General features: G+C 44.5%; 1 protein-coding gene across 1 annotated transcript in view; it reads left to right on the top strand.

Moving 5' to 3' along the window:
- The window catches only part of LOC134337073 (serine/threonine-protein kinase PAK 4-like), a 57,881-nt gene that overhangs the window by 10,502 nt on the left and 23,669 nt on the right, over window positions 1-23,710 (top strand). The window contains exons 4-5 of the mRNA XM_063031921.1: window positions 9,347-9,802; window positions 10,337-10,470. Coding sequence (XP_062887991.1) covers window positions 9,347-9,802; window positions 10,337-10,470 — 590 coding nt within the window. The remainder of the gene's footprint in view (window positions 1-9,346; window positions 9,803-10,336; window positions 10,471-23,710) is intronic.

Here is a 23,710-nt window from a genome sequence, read left to right as displayed (position 1 = left end):
GTGCCAGATGATTGGAAGCCAGTGCAGGGCAAGGAGTGAGTTAGGCCATGGAGAAAAGTGAGAGTGGACTGGTGAGAGGGAAAAAGGGTTGTAGAGGTGGTAGAAGAAGACGGGGCTGGACTAGAAATGGGATTGGTTGTTCAAACATTTACAATCACATATTGAATGGAATATTTAGGCTGGGAATTGGTCAGCACACTAAGGTCATGGCCAGGGTTTGGCACAGAATTGACAGCGAGGGAACAAATTGTTGTTCATCCAAAACTTTGTTCGAGAGATAATATGACTGAACGTTTGGGAGAGTTGACAGGAAGGTTGACCTGGATGTCTCTTCAGATGTTACTATTCCAGATAATCTGTTCACCAGCTGAGTGATGGAGGGATGTTGCAGGAGGATGGTATAATCAGCATTCAAAGGATAAGGATGGTTAGTTTTATGCAGTTGCAAGTACAAAGGATGCAAGACAACTTCAGTGGTGTTCCAGAGACAGAAATCTGATTGGATGGATCTTAGATACGAAAAAGGGAGGCAACAGCATCTTTGTGGAAGGGAAAGCAAAGTTGTAGATGGGGTGGGGGAATCTTTGAGCAGCGTTCGTATTGGTTTGAATGTGCCAAAACAATGGCTTTAGTGCTTGGAATTCTTCCCCATGGAAATCAGGCAGACAAAATGCTGACACGAGGAATTCTGCAGATGCTGGAAATTCAAGCAACACACATCAAAGTTGCTGGTGAACGCAGCAGGCCAGGCAGCATCTCTAGGAAGAGGTACAGTCGACGTTTCCGGCCGATACCCTTCGTCAGGACTAACTGAAGGAAGAGCTAGTAAGAGATTTGAAAGTGGAAGGGGGAGGGGGAGATCCAAAATGATAGGAGAAGACAGGAGGGGGAGGGATGGAGCCAAGAGCTGGACAGGTGATTGGCAAAGGGGATACGAGAGGATCATGGGACAGGAGGTCCGGGGAGAAGGAAAAGGGAGGGGGGGGAAAACCCAGAGGATGGGCAAGGGGTATAGTGAGAGGGACAGAGGGAGAAAAAGAATATGTGTATATAAATAAATAACGGATGGGGTACGAAGGGGAGGTGGGGCATTAGTGGAAGTTTGAGACGTCAATGTTCATGCCATCAGGTTGGAGGCTACCCAGACGGAATATAAGGTGTTGTTCCTCCAACCTGAGTGTGGCTTCATCAAAATGCTGATAGACTTCAGCAGATTTAGGTTAGATTAGATTAGATTCAACTTTATTGTCATTGTGCCGAGTACAGATACAAAGCCAATGAAATGCAGTTAGCACCTGACCAGAAATGCAAAGAATAGTGTTATTTACAAAATAACTGCAGATAAAAAGTCAGTGCTACAGCACACAAATATAAAAGTACTGAGACAGTACAATATGGGTGCAATACTGCTTAGCGCTGTGATGTGAGGTTCAGCAGGGAAGAAGCTCTTCCTGTGCCTGCTGGTGCAGGAGTGGAGGATCCTGTAGCGCCTACCGGATGGAAGGAGAGTAAAAAGTCCATGGTTAAGGTGAGATGCATCCTTGATAATGCTTTTTGCCCTGCCCGGGCAGCGTTTATGGTAGATGTTCTCAATGGTGGGCAATTGGGTGCCGATAATCCGCTGGGCAGTTTTCACCACACGCTGGAGTGCTTTGCGGTCTGATATGGGGCAATTGCCATAGCACACTGAGATGCAGTTAGTGAGTATGCTCTCAATGGTACAGTGGTAAAGGTCCGTCAGTATCCTGGGACAGAGGTGAGCTTTCTTGATGCTCTGCAGGAAATAAAGGCGCTTTTTGATCAGGATGGAGGAGTTCAGGGACCAGGTGAGATCCTCGGAAATGTGGACACCAAGGAATTTGAAGCTTGATACATGCTCCCTACAGCTCCGTTGATGTAGATGGGGATGTGAGTGTGGCTCCTAGCATGCCTGAAGTCCACAATGATCTCCTTGGTCTTCTAGGTGTTAAGGGCCAAGTTGTTGTTGGCACACCATGTGGTCAGGTGCTGGACCTCGTCCCTGTAGGCCATCTCGTCATCCCCTCTGATCAGACCAACCACTGTGGTGTCGTCTGCGAACTTGATTATGGAGTTAGATCCATGTACAGGAACGCAGTCATAGGTGAAAAGGGAGTACAGAAGAGGGCTCAGCACACAGCCTTGAGGCACACTAGTGTTCAGGGTGAGAGTGGAGGAGGAGAGGTTGTCTAACTTAACGATTGGGGTCTGTTAGTCAGAAAGTCCAAGGTTCAATTGCAGAGTGTAGAATTCAGCAGATACGAAGCTGGCGAAGTTTGATGATCAGCTTGGAGGGGATCACAGTATTGAATGCCGAACTAAAGTCAATGAACAGCATTCTGACGTAAGAGTTGGGGCTGTCCAGGTGGGTCAGGGCAGAGTGAAGTGCCGTGGAGATGGCGTCCTCTGTTGACCTGTTGGTGCGATAGGCAAATTGATGGGGGTCCAGCGTAATGGGCAGACAGGATGGTGCTTGGGATGGGAAACCATTTCAAAAGTTCAATGTACATATATGTCACCATATACAACCCTGAGATTCATTTTCTTGTTGGCATACTCAATAAATCCATAATAGAATAGTCACCATAATAGAATCAATGGAAGACCGCACCAACTTGGGTGTTCAACCAATGTGAAAAAGACAACAAACTGTGTAAACACAAAAAGAAGGAAATAATAATAATAAATAAATAGGCAATAAATATCAAGAACATGAGATGAAGTCTTTGAAAGTGAGTCCATAGGTTGTGGGAACATTTCAGTGACGGGTCAAGTGAAGTAGAGTGAAGCTGTCCACTTAACTATAACATTGCAGCTATGTTTAACCTCACAGTCCTAAATATGAAGTGAGTAGAGCAGGGAGCTAGGCGCATAGCCATGTGGTGCACTTGAGCTGATGGAGATGGTTCAGGCGATTTTGTTGCTAATCCAGACTGATTGGGGTCTGCAAGTGAGGAAATCAAGGATCATAACTGCTTTAGGGACTGGAAGGAACGAGCAAAAGATCATAAAATATAGGAGCAGAATTAGGTCATTTTGCCCATTAAGTCAGCTCTGCCATTCAAACATGGCTGCATTAGTTTTTAAACCCCCATTCTCCTGCCTTCTTCCCGTGGCCCTGACTGAGACTGTAAAGAGGTGTGAGGATGAGGTAAGGCAGAATCTAGCAACTGGTACATGGATTCAGGTGAGAATAGATGGATTGATTGGCCAGTGGCATCAGGTGAGGGTTGATTGATTGGCTGGTGGCATCAGGTGAGGGTGGGTTGATTGGTTGGTAGCATCAAGTGATGGTGGGTTGATTGGTTGGTGGCATCAGGTGAGGGTTGGTTGATTGGCCGGTGGCATCAGGTGAGGGTTGATTGATTGGCCGATGGCATCAGATGTGGGTGGGTTGATTGGCCGGTGGCATCAGGTGAGGGTGGATTGATTGGCCGGTGGCATCAGGTGAGGGTGGATTGATTGGCTGGTGGCATCAGGTGAGAATGCATTGATTGGCTGGTGGCATCAGCTGAGGGTGGATTGATTGGCCGGTGGCCTCAGGTGAGGATGGATTGATTGGCCAGTGGCATCTGGTGAGGATGGATTGATTGGCTGGTGGCATCAGGTGAGGGTTGATTGATTGATTGGCTGGTAGCATCAGGTGAGGGTGGATTGATTGGCCGGTGGCATCAGGTGAGGATGAATTGATTGGCTAGTAGCATCAGGTGAGAATGAATGGATTGATTGGCTGGTGGCATCAGGTGAGGATGGATTGATTGATTGGCCGGTGGCATCTGGTGAGGGTGGATTGATTGGCCGGTGGCATCAGCTGAGGGTGAATTGATTGATTGGCTGGTGGCATCAGGTGAGGGTGGATTGATTGGCTGGTGGCATCAGGTGAGGATGGATTGATTGATTGGCTGGTGGCATCTGGTGGGGGTGGATTGATTGGCCGGTGGCATCAGGTGAGGATGAATTGATTGGCTGGTAGCATCAGGTGAGAATGAATGGATTGATTGGCTGGTGGCATCAGGTGAGGATGGATTGATTGATTGGCCAGTGGCATCTGGTGAGGGTGGATTGATTGGCTGGTGGCATCAGGTGAGGGTTGATTGATTGGCCGGTGTCATCAGCTGAGGGTGGATTGATTCGCTGGTGGCATCAGGTGAGGGTGGATTGATTGATTGGCCGGTGGCATCAGGTGAGGGTGGATTGATTGGCCGGTGGCATCAGGTGAGGGTGGATTGATTGGCTGGTGGCATCAGGTGAGAATGCATTGATTGGCTGGTGGCATCAAGTGAGGGTTGATTGATTGGCCGGTGGCATCAGCTGAGGGTGGATTGATTGGCTGGTGGCATCAGCTGAGGGTGGATTGATTGGCCGGTGGCCTCAGGTGAGGATGGATTGATTGGCCAGTGGCATCTGGTGAGGATGGATTGATTGGCTGGTGGCATCAGGTGAGGGTTGATTGATTGATTGGCTGGTAGCATCAGGTGAGGGTGGATTTATTGGCCGGTGGCATCAGGTGAGGATGAATTGATTGGCTGGTAGCATCAGGTGAGAATGAATGGATTGATTGGCTGGTGGCATCAGGTGAGGATGGATTGATTGATTGGCCGGTGGCATCTGGTGAGGGTGGATTGATTGGCCGGTGGCATCAGGTGAGGGTTGATTGATTGGCCGGTGGCATCAGGTGAGGGTGGATTGATTGGCTGGTGGCATCAGGTGAGGGTTGATTGATTGGCCGGTGGCATCAGGTGAGGGTGGATTGATTGGCCGGTGGCATCAGGTGAGGATGGATTGATTAGCCAGTGGCATCTGGTGAGGATGGATTGATTGGCTGGTGGCATCAGGTGAGGGTGGATTGATTGATTGGCTGGTGGCATCAGGTGAGGGTGGATTGATTGGCTGGTGGCATCAGGTGAGGGTGGATTGATTGGCCGGTGGCATCTGGTGAGGATGGATTGATTGGCTGGTGGCATCAGGTGAGGGTGGATTGATTGGCCGGTGGCATCAGGTGAGGGTGGATTGATTGATTGGCTGGTGGTATCAGGTGAGGGTGGATTGATTGGCCGGTGGCATCAGGTGAGGGTTGATTGATTGGCCGGTGGCATCAGATGAGAATGGATGGATTGATTAGACGGTGGCATCAGGTGAGGATGGATTGATTGATTGGCTGGTGGCATCTGGTGAGGATGAATTGATTGGCTGGTAGCATCAGGTGAGAATGAATGGATTGATTGGCTGGTGGCATCAGGTGAGGATGGATTGATTGATTGGCCAGTGGCATCTTGTGAGGGTGGATTGATTGGCCGGTGGCATCAGGTGAGGGTTGATTGATTGGCCGGTGGCATCAGGTGGGGATGGATTGATTGGCCAGTGGCATCTGGTGAGGATGGATTGATTGGCTGGTGGCATCAGGTGAGGGTGGATTGATTGATTGGCTGGTGGCATCAGGTGAGGGTGGATTGATTGGCTGGTGGCATCAGGTGAGGGTGGATTGATTGGCCGGTGGCATCAGGTGAGGGTGGATTGATTGGCTGGTGGCATCAGATGAGAATGGATGGATTGATTGGACGGTTGCATCAGGTGAGGGTGGATTGATTGATTGGCTGGTAGCATCAGGTGAGGGTGGATTGATTGATTGGCTGGTGGCATCAGGTGAGGGTGGATTGATTGATTGGCCGGTGGCATCAGGTGAGGATGAATTGATTGGCTGGTAGCATCAGGTGGGAATGAATGGATTGATTGGCCGGTGGCATCAGGTGAGGGTTGATTGATTGGCCGGTGGCATCAGCTGAGGGTGGATTGATTGGCTGGTGGCATCAGGTGAGGGTGGATTGATTGATTGGCTGGTGGCATCAGGTGAGGGTGGATTGATTGATTGGCCGGTGGCATCAGGTGAGGATGAATTGATTGGCTGGTAGCATCAGGTGGGAATGAATGGATTGATTGGCTGGTGGCATCAGGTGAGGGTGGATTGATTGATTGGCTGGTGGCATCAGGTGAGGGTGGATTGATTGGCTGGTGGCATCAGGTGAGGGTGGATTGATTGATTGGCTGGTGGCATCAGGTGAGGGTGGATTGATTGGCTGGTGGCATCAGGTGAGGGTGAATTGATTGGCCGGTGGTATCAGGTGAGGGTGGATTGATTGATTGGCTGGTGGCATCAGGTGAGGGTGGATTGATTGGCCGGTGGCATCAGGTGAGGGTTGATTGATTGGCCGGTGGCATCAGATGAAAATGGATGGATTGATTGGACGGTGGCATCAGGTGAGGGTGGATTGATTGATTGGCTGGTGGCATCAGGTGAGGGTTGATTGATTGGCCAGTGGCATCAGATGAGAATGGATGGATTGATTGGCCAGTGGCATCAGGTGAGGGTTGATTGACTGGCTGGTGGCATCAGGTGAGGATGAAAATAGTGAAAGAGGCTAGGAGGCATCAAATGGCTGCAGATGAGGGAACCTGATGAGTGTAACTCGATAAGAGAGGGATGGTGGACAAATAGGAGAAAATATAGGGCACTCAGTGGGCTGGTTACGTGATAGAAATTTATCATAATATTTGCAATGTTGTTTGAAATGAGGATAAGTTGAGGGATGGAGGAAGTTAGATAGCCTGCTGGAGAGTCATGTATCAAAACCAAGGTGCCAGTGGCAGCTATTAACCCAGATTTTGAGTGGGACATATGGAGGAAGGTAGAGGCAAAAGAGGAGACATTCTGTAAAGGGGTAGGTGACATCTCTACACCCTTTAGCCACAATTTGTTTGTTCATTACGTGCCGTGTTGTATGACGTGGGCAATCATGGTCTTTCCATGACCATGGTTGTTCTTGGCAAAATTTTCTACTGAAGTGGTTTGCCATTGCCTTCTTCTGGTCAGTATCTTTACAAGACGGGTGGCCCTAGCCTTTGTTAATACTCTGCCTGTCGTCAGTGGTCGCAATACCAGGACTTGTGATATGCACCTGCTGCTCATATGGCCATCCCCCACCTGTTCCCAGGGCTTCACGGGACTCTGATTGGTGGGGGCTGATCAGGTGCTACACCTTGCCCAAGAGTGGCCAATAGGCTGGTGGAAGGAAGGAGCACCTTACATTTCCCTTGGTAGAGACGTATCTTCACCCCATCACCCAATTAGCCACAATATTGATGCTAAAACTCAAGCAAGTTGGGACCGTTAAGAACTTCATTCACAATGAAGAACTGCACGGAGAGGTGGAAGTAGACATTCAGTGGTATATATCACCAGAGTGTGTGCGATTGGAAAGTGGTTGGAAAGATTAACATGGGGACAGCACTGGCTGAGAAGATTGACATAAGAGGAGGACAAGGCAGTTAGGTATGCTAGCTTTGAAGCGACAACAACGGATGTTGAATAGGATCTTGAGAATGATTAAACAGTTAGCTCATCTAAGAGGGAGATGAGCCTAAGACTTCAGCCAGAGTGGTAGGGTTGAGAAGCACTGTAGGGCTGGAGAATGCTTGATAGAGTCTAGGTATTCAGGAGAGAAATGAGAAGAAGCATGATAAGGGCAAGAAGAAGAGGTGTATCCAACAGAAAGAAAATGTATTAAGGGGAAAAATAGTGGACTTGAATCAAGCACAGTAACAAAAATGCACTTTAATTACACAGGTTAGCAAACTATGCTCTGGCTACAGACCAAAGCTAGTGAGGGGAAGTTGAAGTTGTCACAGGTTTGTTTGTGGAATGAATTTGAAGGCTGTAGCAGATTCAGTGATGGATCCTGTATCCTAAGCAGACAAGATATACTGGCAGATAATGATGCACCGAGTACACAAGGTTACAGTAGCAAATCCAGCATCCTAAGGGAGCTCATGCACCTGCAGAGTCTGATGTGAGCTGCCAAGGAGGATCAGTGCAAGGACAATAGCTGCCATAAGAGGCAGTGAAGAGGGCAGGGGGCTGCAGAAATAGATGGGAGCAAACCTGGAAATAAGTAGGCTGAAGCCATAGTTCTGCAGGCATATTTGTGAAGCTGCAGTTGTGAAGGTGTATTTGTGAGAGTGTATTTGTGAAGGTGTTGTTGTGAAGGTATAGTTGTGAAGATGTAGTTGTGAAGGTATATTTGTGAATGTGCAGTTATGAAGGTGTGATTGTGAAGGTGTGTTTGTGAAGGTGTGTTTGTGAAGGTGAGTTGTGAAGGTGAGTTGTGAAGTTGAGTTTGTGAAGGTGAGTTTGTGAAGGTGAGGTTGTTAAGGCATTGTTGTGAAAGTGCAGTTGCGAAGGTGAGGTTGTGAATGTGTGAAGGTGGTTGTGAAGTTGTAGTTGTGAATACATATGTGTGAAGGAGAGGCTGTGAAGATGAGGTTGTGAAGGAGTGGTTGTGAAAGAGAGGCTGTGAAGATGAGGTTGTGAAGTTGTAACTGTGAAGGAGAGGCTGTGAAGATGAGGTTGTGAAGGAGAGGTTGTGAAGATGAAGTTGTGAAGTTGTAGTTGTGAATACATATGTGTGAAGGAGAGGCTGTGAAGATGAGGTTGTGAAGTTGTAACTGTGAAGGAGAGGCTGTGAAGGAGAGGCTGTGAAGTTTTGGTTGTGAAGGAGAGGCTGTGAAGGAGAGGCTGTGAAGATGAGGTTGTGAAGGAGAGGTTGTGAAGATGAAGTTGTGAAGTTGTAGTTGTGAATACATATGTGTGAAGGAGAGGCTGTGAAGATGAGGTTGTGAAGTTGTAACTGTGAAGGAGAGGCTGTGAAGATGAGGTTGTGAAGGAGAGGCTGTGAAGATGAAGTTGTGAAGTTGTAGTTGTGAATACATATGTGTGAAGGAGAGGCTGTGAAGATGAGGTTGTGAAGTTGTAACTGTGAAGGAGAGGCTGTGAAGTTTTGGTTGTGAAGGAGAGGTTGTGAAGGAGAGGCTGTGAAGATGAAGTTGTGAAGGAGAGGTTGTGAAGATGAAGTTGTGAAGTTGTAGTTGTGAATACATATGTGTGAAGGAGAGGCTGTGAAGATGAGGTTGTGAAGGAGTGGTTGTGAAGGTGAGTTGTGAAGTTGAGTTTGTGAAGGTGAGATTGTTAAGGCATTGTTGTGAAAGTGCAGTTGTGAAGGTGAGGTTGTGAATGTGTGAAGATGAAGTTGGGAAAATGAGGTTGTGAAGGAGTGGTTGTGAAGGTGTAGCACTGCTGTGGATGTGCTTGGGGTGAATGAATGGCACAGTACTGGTGGATGGTTTGCTGACATTCACATTCGTCAGTGTGGTCCTTACTAAGGAATGGAGCTGCTGGAACACTGATCGGGTTGGAGGCTTTTTCCAGGTCATCTGGTGGGTGTTATTTGCCTTCGGAGTGGAGCTGAGTGTCCTGACATTGTCTCTTCTGTGAAAGGCAAGCAACCAGCCCAGGAGCAATGGAGGAGTAATCCTGACCAGTGCTGGAAGTCCGGGGGAATCCGTAAAGAAGGGGAGCAGAACGAAGAATCCTGGAACTGTTTCAGCACCAAGTCGAGGCTCTCACCAGATGAGGGGGAGCGTATCCCAGGGGCAGGTGAGCCTAAGGGGGAGTGGCTCACACACACACTGCTCACCTCAGAACAGCCCCACTCTCCGAGAACATCCTCCAGCCACGGGAGCTGGCAGAGTTACCCATGAGCAGTTCAAGGCCGCCATAGCAACTGTGGTTGACCAGACTGATCCCAGGAAGCACCTGGAGTCCTTCAGTAAAATTGGGGAAGGGTCCACATGCATTGTGTGCGCAGCCACAGAGAAGCAAACGGGCCGCAGATTGGCGGTGAAGATGATGGACCTGCGGATGCAGCAGCGACGGGAGCTCCTGTTCAATGAGGTGAGGATGGGACTGCTTCCACTGAGGGAGGGTCAGTGGGTTCAGGGGTCCTGAGGGGATGGTCAGTGGATTCAGGGGTCCTGAGGAGAGGTTTGGTCGGTTCAGGGGTCACTGAGGTAAAATTCAATGAGTCCAGCAGCTGCTGGGTTCAGGGTTCACCGAGGGGAAGGACATTCGGTTCAGGAGTCACTGAAGGAAGGTCAGTGGGTTCAGAGCTCAGTGTTGATAGTGTCAATGGAGTCAGGGGTCATGAGGGGAGATTCAGAGAGTTCAAGGGTCAGTGATAGGTCAAGTAAGTTCAGGGGTCACTGAGCAGAACGTTGGCTGGTAGAGGGTCTATGATGGATGAATCAATGGGATTCAGGGGTCAGGGGTGGGAGGATTTGTATGTTTCAGGGAGTATGTACATTTTGGCATACAATGAGTTGGGGATCTGGGGGTTTGTGCAGTGCTAGAGGACTAGTAATCATTTCAGGGTACAGTCATCCTCCCTGGATAGAGTCAGTGAGGCAGCTGTGTGTCTTGCTTTGTCAGGTGGTGATTATGAAGGACTATCAGCACGAGCACATTGTGGAGATGTACAGCAGCCATCTGGTGGGTGACCAGCTGTGGGTTGTGATGGAGCTACTGCAGGGTGGAGCCCTCACCGACATCATTTTACAGACCAGGTAATCCCACACCATCATTTTACAGACTAGGTAATCCCCCACCATGATTTTACAGACCAGGTAATTCCACACCATCATTTTACAGACCAGGTAATCCCACACCATCGTTTTACAGACCAGGTAATCCCACACCATCATTTTACAGACCAGGTAATCCCACACAATCGTTTTACAGACCAAGTAATCCCCCACCATCATTCTACAGACTAGGTAATCCCCCACCATGATTTTACAGACCAGGTAATTCCACACCATCATCCTACAGACCAGGTAATTCCACACCATCGTTTTACAGACCAGGTAATCCCACACCATCATTTTACAGACCAGGTAATCCCCCACCATCATTTTACAGACCAGGTAATCCCACACCATCATTTTACAGACCAGGTAATCCCACACAATCGTTTTACAGACCAAGTAATCCCCCACCATCATTCTACAGACCAGGTAATTCCACACCATCGTTTTACAGACCAGGTAATCCCCTACCATCATCTTACAGACCAGGTAATTCCACACCATCATTTTACAGACCAGGTAATTCCACGCCATCGTCTTACAGACCAGGTAATCCCCCACCATCGTTTTACAGACCAGATAATCCCCCACCATCATTTTACAGACCAGGTAATTCCACACCATCATTTTACAGACCAGTTAATCTCCCACCATCATTTTACAGACCAGGTAATTCCACACCATCATTTTACAGAGCAGGTAATCCCCTACCATCATCTTACAGACCAGGTAATCCCCTACCATCATCTTACAGACCAGGTAATCCCCACCATCATCCTACAGACCAAGTAACCCCCCACCATCATTTTACAGACCAGGTAATTCCACACCATCATTTTACAGACCAGGTAATTCCCCCATCATCATTTTACAGACCAAGTAATTCCCCCACCATCATCCTACAGACGAGGTAATCCCCCACATTCATCCTACAGACCAGGTAATCCTGCACCATCATTTTACAAAACAAGTAATCCTGCACCATCATCTTTCAAACCAGGTAATCTCCCACCATCATTTTACAGACCAGGTAACCCCACACCATCATTTTACAGACCAGGTAATTCCGCACCATCATCTTACAGACCAGGTAATTCCGCACCATCATTTTACAGACCAGGTAATTCCACACCATCGTTTTACAAATCCAGTAATCCCGCACCATCATTTTACAGACCAGGTAATCCCAAACAATTCATCTTCTGAATGAAATGGGAGAGGTGTTTTGTCAGTCATGTGCAGAGATTATTTTCCCTTGTGGAGGAATCTAGAACCAGTAATTATGGTTTACAATTATATTGGTATTGGTATTAGTTTACTGTTTTATTATTGTGACATGTACTCAGATACAGTGAAGAGCTTGTCTTGCATACAGTTTATATATATCAAATCATTACACAGAGCATGAGCTAGAATATGGTAAAACAATAACAAGGCAGATATGGAAAAGGTGCAGTGCAGGTCAATGATAAGGTGCATGGCCATAACAAGGTATATTGTTGTTATGCTTTGTAACTCTGAAACATAAAACTAATTGAAAGGAAAACACAGAGCCAAGGATATGTGTGTATAATTCGTTTTTACCATAAGTGATAAGTGCACTTATGAAATGGGGGCGTAATGACGTATGCCACTTATGTTCTTCGAGCATATAACCCACAATGCATTATGTAAACACGAAAGCATGCTCAAACAATATATTTACAATGTTACTCAAATATCACTGAAATGTTAAATACATAACACTCCTCCCTATTTAGCTATAAAGTCCAACTCGATATGGAATGTGGAGGATTTCTTGCTCTTGTGGGATAATGCCTTTCCTGACAAGGGAGTCACTCTGCTTGGCAGGTGAGACTTGTGGCTGTGAAACAATCTCAGGTTCTGGGGCTTCCTCTGTGGAGGTTGTAGGAGTTGACTCTGGGACTACAGGAAGTGGTTCTGACAGTTTAGGACAACTGAGTGTGTTGGGATCCCGCACAGTGCATGACAAGTTGCTCAATCTCCTGATCCCTCCCAGGCCACCAGACAAAGCTTTGGGCCAACACTTCCATTTTGATCATGCTTAGATAACCGGCATGTAGCTCCTCCATCACTTTAGCCCTCAGCTTGGATGGTACAACAACTCTCTATCCCCACATAAGCAACCTTCATCAAGGGCAGGTTTATCCCAATGCTGGTAAAAATGGGGGAACTGGAATTTCTGCCGCACATTCCAGCCATTTTGAGTTGCCATGTAAGCCTGAGACAGCGTGAGGCCTTTTCTGGTTTCCCTTTGGATCACTTCTGCCGTAATAGGAAGAGTTTTGGTTTGCATTAGGGAGAATATGTAAAGAGGAGTATCCTTATTTGTAAATATTTCAAGAGTTTCCCTTTCCAAGGGTAAACAGAACACTCCATCTGCATTTCCATGATTAGCTGTTCTCTTGAATTCGACCTTGTAATTGTGTCTTCCAAGAAACAGAGCCCATCTCTGCATCTGTGCTGCCGCTGTTAGTGGAAGACCCTTCCATGGATTGAAAATGGACACCAGTGATTGACAATCAGTAATGAGGGTAAACCTCTCTTATACGAGTACTGGTTGATACGTTTTACACTCTAAAACATACTCAAGGCCTCTCTGTCAATCTGTGCATAATTTTTCTTTGCAGTGATAAAGGAATATGATGCAAAGGTTATGGGGTGTTCACTTCCATCACTCATAACATGTCACATCACTGCATCCATACCAGAAAGTGAAGCATCACAGGCAAGCTTCACTGGCCAATGTGGGTCATAATGTATGAGTACATCGCCATTTTCATTACCTTTTGGAAAGCCACGTCACACTGCTCTGTCCACGATCTGTAGTAATGAGTTCAAGGCATGGAGCACAGCAGCCAAGTTTGGCAGGTACATGTTATAGTAATTGACAAATCCTAAAAAGGACTGCAACTGTGAAAAGTCTTTTGTTCTTGGGGCATTCACCACTGCTTGAATTTTCTCAGCACAGTTTTGTAATTCTTGTGTGCCAATGGTATGACCACAGCAAGTGATGTTTGGTTTAAAAAATTCACACTTGTTGCATTGCACTCTGAATCATAATTCTTTAATCATTTTAACATTTTTGAGATGTTGTTCATCCTTACTGGTAACAATGATTTCATCCAGGGATCACTGAGAGCTTGGGCAGCCTTGCAGCTCCTGGTCCATAGATCTCTGCCAGAGCGCAGATGCAGATTCTACTCCAGAAACAAGCCTATGATATCAATAAAGCCCTTTGTGAGTGTTCATGGTGAGAAACACTTTGGACTCTTCTTCTATCTCCATCTGTATGTGGTTAAGTCCGCTATGCTGAAGTGTTTTCATCTAGAAAGATATTGTGAAGATATCCTCTATTCTGGGCAGAGGATATTGACCTACTTTCGGAGCTGGTTTGATGGTGACCTTAAAATCACCACAAGTATTGAGAGATCCATTCTTCATGGCTACTGGGACCACTGGCATTGCCCACTTAACCTTTCATGATGTCGGCAAAGCTCTTTTCGGACGGTGTCATGAAAACACTAACTAAGAACACCAGAGTGACTTCCAGTTTCACTTTTAGAGTTTATTAACATGATATCATGGAGAGTCTGCAGCAGTCTCCACCGCCACCAGAACTCTGAATTCTAGGTTATACAGCAAGACAAACAACTTCACATAACTTTGTTTGTCATCCCACGGTCAGTACAATATCAATTGCTTAAAAGACATGTCAATTATTCTCTCAGTGCGAGTCTAACAGTCCTCTTTGTTCCCTGTTATCGGGGCCCATAATTTACCCCCAGACGCATCCTCCCTCCTGGTTCCAGGGGCCTAGTATCTTATTAATTGGAGTTCCTGGTACTGTGCTTATCATCCAAGGTTATTCTCGACATGCATCAGCAGTCTTAAGCTCAGCTGTTCCAGAATGGTCAAGTATCCCATCATACACTAGTTTTAACCATTTTGACCACAGCTGGTTTGGTTGAAGCTGTCAAACTTCTAAGCAAACAGTATGCACTTCTTCCTATTACACTCAGCAAAACTGGTATTCGTTTCTCATTGGCTATATCATTTACTTCAAAATACTGTTAAATTTGTTCAGTATACATCAGTTAGTTATCCATTGTGCAATTGAAGCATCTATTTTTCCAATGTAGCCAGACATTTCTGAACTTTAAAAAAATTATTATTAGTATCACCCAGTTCTTAGTGGTTATGAACCCGTGAATTGTTACTTCTTTCCAATAGAATGTGGGGAAGGGAGGAGAATGTCCAGGGTGGATGGGGGCCTTTGATTATGTTGGCTGATTTACTGAGGAAGTGAGAAGTCTAGACAGAGACAACAGAGGAGAGTTCCAGCAGCATTTTGTGTGTTGCTGTGGGTTTCCAGCATCTGCAGAGTTTGTTGTGTTCACAGAGAGAAGGGCGGTTACTGTAATGGGTTGAGCTGGGTCCACAAGTCTCTGCATTTTCCTATGGTCATGTTATACCATTATACATCCAAACAAATGTTTTCTATGGTGCATCAATAAAAAGGCAAGAGTGGACAGAGATATGCCTAATTTCTTTAGCATCCTGAGGAAGTAAAGGCATTGGTATACTTTCTTTGCCATGACATCAATGTAGGACAGGCTATTAGTGATGTTCACACCTAGGAACCTGAAGCTCTCAAGCTCAGTACCATTGACGTAGACAGGAGCATGTGCACTGTCCCCCTTCCTGAAGCTGATGACCAGCTCTTTTGTTTTCTTGACATTGAAGGAAAGATTGTTGTCATTACATTATGTCACTAAGCTCTCTATCTCCTTGTCAGGACACTAGAGCAGGGATCCAATTGCAGACCCAGTACTGTACACACAGTGATAGTAATTGAATAACAAATCCCAAGGTGCAAACAAAGTTGGTGTCAAAGTTCAGGCAGAGATCAAAACATCTAGAGAAATCCAAAAACTGGAATCAGGAAACAGGCAGAGTCGATATTCAGATGGACAGACTACAGATACAAATGATGGAAAGGCTCAGGAAAATTCACTGGCACAATCTGGCAACAAATAGGTGAAAACACAGGACTGAAATACACTGAGCAATAAACAGAGAGGCAGATGATAGGTGGAGCACAATGAGACACAAGTGGCAGCAAAACAGGTAATAATGAGAAATGGATGAGAGATGGAGTACTAAGTAATACAGGGGCCGGAGTAGAGCAGGAGCGGGGACAGGAGCACGTGGCAATCCAAAACCACAGACTGACAGCTAGGGGGAAATACACAAGAAGACAGAGTTCAACTGGAGGTACTGACACTCCTTCCTGTACAATTAATGGGCTGTTACTTTAATGCAGAGTGGGAATTTTTTTTTTACCTCAGAGGGCAGTGAGGCTTTGAGACTGTTCTCAAAGGTTTGTGGAAATGGTCCAAATTGTTGAGCAAGAGGGGTAGATGGAACAGAGAGTTGAAGTTACAGTCAAATCAGCTGTGATCTTATTGGATGGTAGAGAACACATGAGCAACAGTGCTCTAAATGCTGCTCTAGTTTTATTTGTAATGAAGACTGTGTGAAAAACATGAGCTATAAGGAGAGACTGAACAGATGTGGGTTGTTTACTCTGCAGCAGTGGAGGTAAGGGGAAGCCGGTAGAAGTTTGTAAGATTATGAGAGGCCATAGATAGACAGCTGGCACCTTTCTCCTAGGAGCAAAATGTATAATACCGGAGGGAATGCATTTAAGGTGAGAGGGAGTAAATTCAAAGGAGATGTGTGCGGCAGGTTCTTTACATAGAATGGTAGGTGCCAATGATGCAGAGTCAGAGGTGGTAGTGAAGTGGAGGCAAATACGATAGAAAGGATTAAGATTAGTTAGGCATAAAATCATCGATCAAAGGACCAGTTTCTTTGCTGTAATTTTTTATCTATGTTTTAATGTGTCTAACATAGACAATAGTCTTAACCACTTGTGACCCAAAATTGCAACGTCTAAACAGAAACCAAACTTGACCAAACAAATAGTGTGTGTGTGTGTGTGTGTGTCTTGCTAGCAAATTGTGCCAACCATCTGTGGTAGAGGCAATAGGGAGCTGGAGAACTTTGGTTACAGGAAACTTCTTAGGATTGACTCCGATCTCCAAACAATAGCCTTGACAACATATGACCCAGACTCGTAATGAGTGATAATGTTGACCATTGTCTGAAATCACTGCTGAAACAATGTCCAGAGAACAGTCCAGTAACACGCGAGAATGATTTAATTGGAGAACCATTATGGAATGTCTTTCCTCACCTCAGCACAGATTCAATATTATAAATAGAAGAAGCTATTTTCCCAATCCATAATCAAGTCCTCATTCATTCCCACAGGTTTGCCCTGTGAGGTGAGATTGAATAGACAAGGCGAGGTTAGTGTATTGTCATTATACACCAGGCTGCAATGGAATTCCTTGCTCGCGAGAAGCTGATAATGTAAACCGTATACATGGTAATAATAATGCAACAGTAGATTTGTCAATGAGGGCAAAATGATGGTATGATGCGGAGTACAGTAGTACAAACCAGTGGAAAAAGAAACCCTAAGGTGACAATAATGGAAGAGGTAGAATGAAAGGTTCGAGAATGTGGCAGCAGCAGTGGGAAGGGGATGTGAAAGGAGGCTCGAAGTTTGACAGCAGTGAGGAAGGAACTGTTCAAGCCAACTCACCTGGGCTCTGAAATTCCTGTATCTTAAAGCAAAGATAGATCAATCTCTGGGTATTAAAGGAATCAAGAGACATAGGAGATGGTGCAGAAAAGTAAGGCTGAGATAAATTAGTCATAATCGTGAAGAAAGACCTCAAGGAGCCTGTTCCAAATTTGGAGTATTGGGTGCAGTTCTGGTCATTTACCTATAGGAAAGATACCAATAAGGTTGAAATAGTGTGGAGAAAATTTACAAGGTGTTGCCAGGACTTGAGGACCTGAGTTCTAGAGTAAGGTTGAAGAGGTTAAGTCTTTAATTCCCTGTAGTGTAGGAGAATGAGGGGAGATTTGACAGAGGTATACAAAGCTATGCGAGGTATAGATAGGGTTAATGCAAACAGGCTTTTTCCACTGAGGCTGGGTGAGACTAGAACTAGAGGTCATAGGTTATGGGTGAAAGGTGAAATACTTAAGGGGAGACTGAGGGAGAATTTCTTCCCTCAGAGGGTGGATTCAATTTCAACATTTAAGAGAAGTTTGGGTAAGATTGTTGATGGGAATGGTATGGAGCGCAATGGTCCAGGTGTGGGTTGATGGTATTAGGTAGAATAATAGTTCAGCACAGATTAGATTGTTTCTGTGCTGTGGACTCTATAACACTATAACTGCTCATCTCCCTATTTGTCAGTCAAATTAAAAATATCTTACTACAGGCCATAGACAAACTTTTTACTGCCTGGTTCTGGCCGATCCACTCCTGACTCTGATCTCTGTGGGCATTTTTGCAGCAGGTGCCCTGGGCGAAGAGTGCATTGACTCAGAGAATAGTAACAGTACTGAAGGAGGCCATTTGGCCCTTTGAGGCCTTGCTGGTTTTCTCAAAGGACAATGTACTTTCTTTTTACCCGCTTGTACTGATCCCAAACAGCTGAAAACAGTGATTGAATCTGCTTCCTCCAGTGTATGAGCAGGGTGTAAAGAACCACTGTACAAAACAGCATTGTCTCATGCTGCCTTTTGCTGGTTGCATCAAATCCAAATCACTTCGGGCCATATTATCCTTATATTTCAATGTTTTAACCACAAATTTATTCAGTTCCCTTTTGAATTTGCATCCATCATGTTTCTGCCGTTGTGTCCAGGTTTAAATTTTACCTGTTGTGTGAGCACAGAACAAAGCTCCTTTCCATCCTCTCCGACTCCACACCCAACAGGCAGTTGCCCCTCCCTCCACCTCCTCCTCTGACAGTGACTAGCTGACCTTTAAGGACAGGTTCACCTCCTCACTGTAAGCTTAGTGCTACTGTTTGTTATTTCCAAGTCTGCACATTTAACTTTTCTTTCTTTCTTTTTAAATCTTTTTATTGAATTAGTACACAAAAGGTAAACCGTATAGGCACTGATACACAGTTGCAATATAACTTTACAAGAGATATTAATACACAAAAAAAGTTAATACAAACAGTGCAGTTTAGATATAAAATAGCCAGGTAATATAATAGTATACTAATTTTCAAACATGTCAATAAGGAAAAGGAAAAAAAAACCAAAGAAAACCCAAAAAAAAACCCACTGTGCAACTAAACTAAAAAGCAAAGCAAAGCAATGGGCTAACTAGGTATCAAGTAGAGTTAAACAACTTAAAACAATCATGTCCTCAAACCCGACCTCCATTAAAAACAGTTAAAAAGCAAGAAGGGAATGTAGATAAGGCCAGAGAAAGAAAAAAAGTTACATTAAATGAAAATGTTGAATAAAAGATCTCCAAGTCTGTTCAAATTTAACTGAAGAATCATAAAGATTACTTCTAATTTTCTCCAGATTTAAACACAGTATCATCTGGGAAAACCAAAAGAATGTAGTTGGAGCATTAATCTCCTTCCAATGTTGTAAAATACATCTTTTCGCCATTAAAGTAAGAAATGCAATCAATCTACGGGCTGAAGGGGAAAGATTACTGGAAATTTTAGGTAATCCAAAGATAGCAGTAATAGGATGGGGAGAAATATCTATATTCAATACCTTTGAAATAATATTAAAAATATCTTTCCAAAAAGTTTCCAAAGAAGGACAGGCCCAAAACATATGAGTTAAGGAAGCTATCTCCCCATGACATCTGTCACACAAAGGGTTAATATGAGAATAAAAACAAGCTAGTTTATCTTTAGACATATGTGCTCTATGGACAACTTTAAATTGAATTAGGGAGTGTTTAGAACAGATGGAGGAAGTATTGACTAGTTGTAAAATATGCGCCCAGTCATCCACCGGAATAATAAGACCCAATTCCTTTTCCCAATCTGACCTAATCTTATCAAATGGAGCTTTCCTAAGTTTCATAATACTATTATAAATAATAGCCGTTACACCTTTCTGACATGGATTAAGGTTAATTATAGTGTCTAAAATATATGTAGGAGGTAGTGTCGGAAAGGAAGAGAGTGTAGTACTTAGGAAATTTCTAACTTGGAGATATCTAAAAAAATGTATTCTTGGTAAGTTATATTTGTTAGATAATTGCTCAAAAGACATAAGGGAACCATCTAAAAATAAATCCAAAAACCATGAAATACCATTAGTCTTCCAAATTTGAAAGGCACGGTCCATGGAAGAGGGAGGGAAGAATATGTTACCTAAAATAGGAATCGCAAGCCCAAATTGATTAAGATCGAAAAATTTTCGGAATTGAAACCAAATATGTAAGGTATATTTATCTATCAGGTTACAAACCAGTTTACAGCGTTTCAAATCAAAAGGAAGAGAAGAACCTAAAATGGAGCCAAGTGCATAACCTTGAGCAGATTGTAATTCCAATACTACCCATTTAGGAATGGATAGTGTATTTTGATCAAGTAACCAAAATTTCATATGTCGAATATTAATTGCCCAATAATAGAATCTAAAGTTAGGTAATGTGAAACCTCCATCTCTCTTTGCTTTCTGTAGATGTATTTTACCCAATCTCGGGTTTTTATTTTGCCAAATAAATGAAGAAAATTTAGAGTCAACTTTATCAAAAAAGGATTTGGGAACAAAAATCGGTAGTGCCTGAAATACATATAAAAATTTTGGAAGAATAAACATCTTAACAGCATTAATACGACCAATCAAAGTTAAATAAAATGGAGACCATTTAAATGAGAGTTGAGTAATGTGATCGATTAAGGGTAGGAAATTAGTTTTAAATAAATCTTTATATTTACAGGTAATTTTAATCCCAAGATATGAAAAATGATTATTAACCAATTTAAACGGAAGATTCTGATATAAGGGAACTTGCTTATTAATCGGAAAAAATTCACTCTTACCGAGATTTAACTTATAACCTGAAAAAAGACTAAATTGTGCTAATAAATCTAAAACAGCAGGGATAGATTTTTGAGGATTAGAAATATATAAAAGTAAGTCATCAGCATAGAGTGATACTTTATGGGACTTTAAACCCCGAGTTATCCCAATAATATTTGGAGATTCTCGAATGGCAATTGCAAGAGGTTCTAATGCAATATCAAATAATAAAGGACTAAGAGGACAACCTTGTCTGGTATCTCGAAAAAGAGGGAAAAAAGGTGAGCTTAAAGAGTTAGTATGAATGGAGGCCATAGGAGAATGATATAACAATTTGATCCAGGATATGAATTTCGGGCTGAAATTAAACATTTCAAGCACCTTAAATAAGTAAGGTCATTCAACTCTGTCAAAGGCTTTTTCAGCATCTTAGGAAATGACACACTCAGGATCATTTTGTAAGGAAATATAAACAATGTTTAACAGTGTGTGAATGTTATAAAAATTTTAGAGTAACGACCTTTAATAAAACCCGTTTGGTCTTCTGAAATAATATAAGGAAGTGCTTGCACATTTAACTTAATAGCTGGATCAGTTCATTAATCCAAGTGCTGAACAAGCAGCCAGAGTCTGTTCCTGTATTATAGGACATGGAACCCCACAGCAGAGTACAGGCTCTTTCACCCACAGTGTTGTGCTGGCCTCTTAACCAACTCTAAGATCAATCCAACCCATCCCTCCTAAATATCCCTCCATTTTCCATCATCCATGAGCCTACCTAAGAGTTTTTTAACTGTTTCTAATATATCTGCCTCTATCACCACCCCCAACAGGGCGCTCCATGAACCTTCCACCCTCTGTGTATAAAACTTCCTTCTGACATCTCCCACCTTATATTTTCCTCAAATCACCTTACAATTATTCTCCCTTGTATTAGCTATTTCTGCCTGAGGGGATTAATTTTGGTATTTATAAGTGCAAATGAAATAACCACACTTTGTGTGATGGAGAGGAGCAGATGGATTAAGCAACTCACATCAAAGTTGCTGGTGAACGCAGCAGGCCAGGCAGCATCTCTAGGAAGAGGTACAGTCGACGTTTTGGGCCGAGACCCTTCGTCAGGACTAACTGAAAGAAGAGCTAGTAAGAGATTTGAAAGTGGGAGGGGGAGGGGGAGATCCGAAATGATAGGAGAAGACAGGAGTGGGAGGGATGGAGCCAAGAGCTGGAAAGTTGATTGGCATTGGGATCCTAAGGCACCTGAAAGCTTGAGCTCAAATGGACAGGGACAAAAGCAATTGGATTGCAGTACTAGGCTTTCAGTAAGCATGATTGGATATACCATTTTATACTGATGAACATAAAAACCTGTAAGTGATCATAATGGCAATATTGTATGGTTTTGAATACTTCACTATATTCCACAGAACTGATAGAGTTTTGGACTATTGATAGTTTTCTAATGCAATTTAAGCTGATGAGTTGAGAGAGAGAGAGAGCAAGTTGGTGAGTAAACTTTATAAATTAATTGGAAACTAAGAATGGCACCGTAGCATAGCAGTTAGTGCAATGCTATTATAGCTCGGGTTCAGTCAGAGTTCGGAATTCAATCCTGGGGTCCCCTCTGAGGAGTTTGTATGTCCCCCCGCTGTGGAATGCGTGGGTTTTCTCTTGTTGTTCTGATTTATCCAAAGACGTACCAGTTACTAGGTTAATTGGTCTTTGAAAATTGTCCTGTGAGTAGGCTAGGTGATTTATCCAAAGACGTACCAGTTACTAGCTTAATTGGTCATTGAAAATTGTCTAGTGTTAAATCGGGGGGTGGGGGGGGGGTGTGCTGGAGGCGTGGCCTGAAGGACCGGAAGGGCCAATTCTGCACAGTTCCTCCAGATCAGGAGTTCCCAACCTGGGGTTCACAAACTCCTTGCTTAATAGTGTTGGTCCACAGCGTTAAAAAGATTGGGAACCCGGCTCTAAATACGTAACTAAAATGCAGATGCGACTGGCAGCTCGATATTCAGGAACTGAGAACCTCTGACTTCTTAGAAACTGAAATCCCTCCTGGTTTCTTTCAACCCTGTCTTTATTCAATAGAGAATGTAAAGATACAGTACTATGAATGATTGCCAGGGCTGACATGCACAATTTGCTTGCTGTGGCTTGAGCTGCTGCTGTGCTCCAGAAATGTTGCATCCTCAGCAGCTGAGCATGTTATTCTGCCAGCATTTCTTTGCCTTCTAGACATTTCTATAATCATCTCCGTGTCCCTAAGTTATCAGTACCTGAACAAGGCTGTTGTTCACCTGCACTTTCCACCCTTACAATAGCACAAAAAGTCAACCCTATCATTACAGCTAATGCTTTTCCACCATGTCATTCCCAGTGGTTAGGGTGCAGACTACAATGACGTAATGCAAATACTATAAAAACTAAGAAAAATCCAAACAACAGGAATTCTGCAGATGCTGGAAATTCAAGCAACACACATAAAAGTTGCTGGTGAACGCAGCAGGCCAGGCAGCATCTGTAGGAAGAGGCGCAGTTGACGTTTCAGGCCGAGACCCTTCGTCAGGACTAACTGAAGGAAGAGTGAGTAAGGGATTTGAAAGTTGGAGGGGGAGGGGGAGATCCAAAATGATAGGAGAAGACAGGAGGGGGAGGGATGGAGCCAAGAGCTGGACGGGTGATAGGCAAAAGAGGATACGAGAGGATCATGGGACAGGAGGTCCGGGAAGAAAGACAGGGGGGGAGGTGACCCAGAGGATGGGCAAGAGGTATATTCAGAGGGACAGAGGGAGAAAAAGGAGAGTGAGAGAAAGAATGTGTGTATAAAAATAAATAACAGGTGGGGCTCGAGGGGGAGGCGGGGCACCAGCGGAAGCCAGAGAAGTCGATGTTCATGCCATCAGGCCGGAGGCTACCCAGACGGAATACAAGGTGTTTTTCCTCCAACCTGAGTGTGGCCCCATCTTCACAGCAGAGGAGGCCGTGGATAGACACGTCAGAATGGGAATGGGATGCGGAATCAAAATGTGTGGCCACTGGGAGATCCTGCTTTCTCTGGCGGACAGAGCGCAGGTGTTCAGCAAAGCGGTCTCCCAGTCTGCGTCGGGTCTCGCCAATATATAAAAGGCCACATCGGGAGCACCGGACGCAGTATATCACCCCAGCCGACTTACAGGTGAAGTGTTGCCTCACCTGGAAGGACTGTTTGGGGCCCTGAATGGTGGTAAGGGAGGAAGTGTAAGGGCATGTG

The sequence above is a fragment of the Mobula hypostoma genome, chromosome 1 (assembly GCF_963921235.1).
Source record: "Mobula hypostoma chromosome 1, sMobHyp1.1, whole genome shotgun sequence".
NCBI classification, from domain to species: Eukaryota; Metazoa; Chordata; class Chondrichthyes; order Myliobatiformes; family Myliobatidae; genus Mobula; species Mobula hypostoma.
Note: the sequence above shows the minus strand (reverse complement) of the source record. Positions and strands in the feature narration are given on the sequence as shown.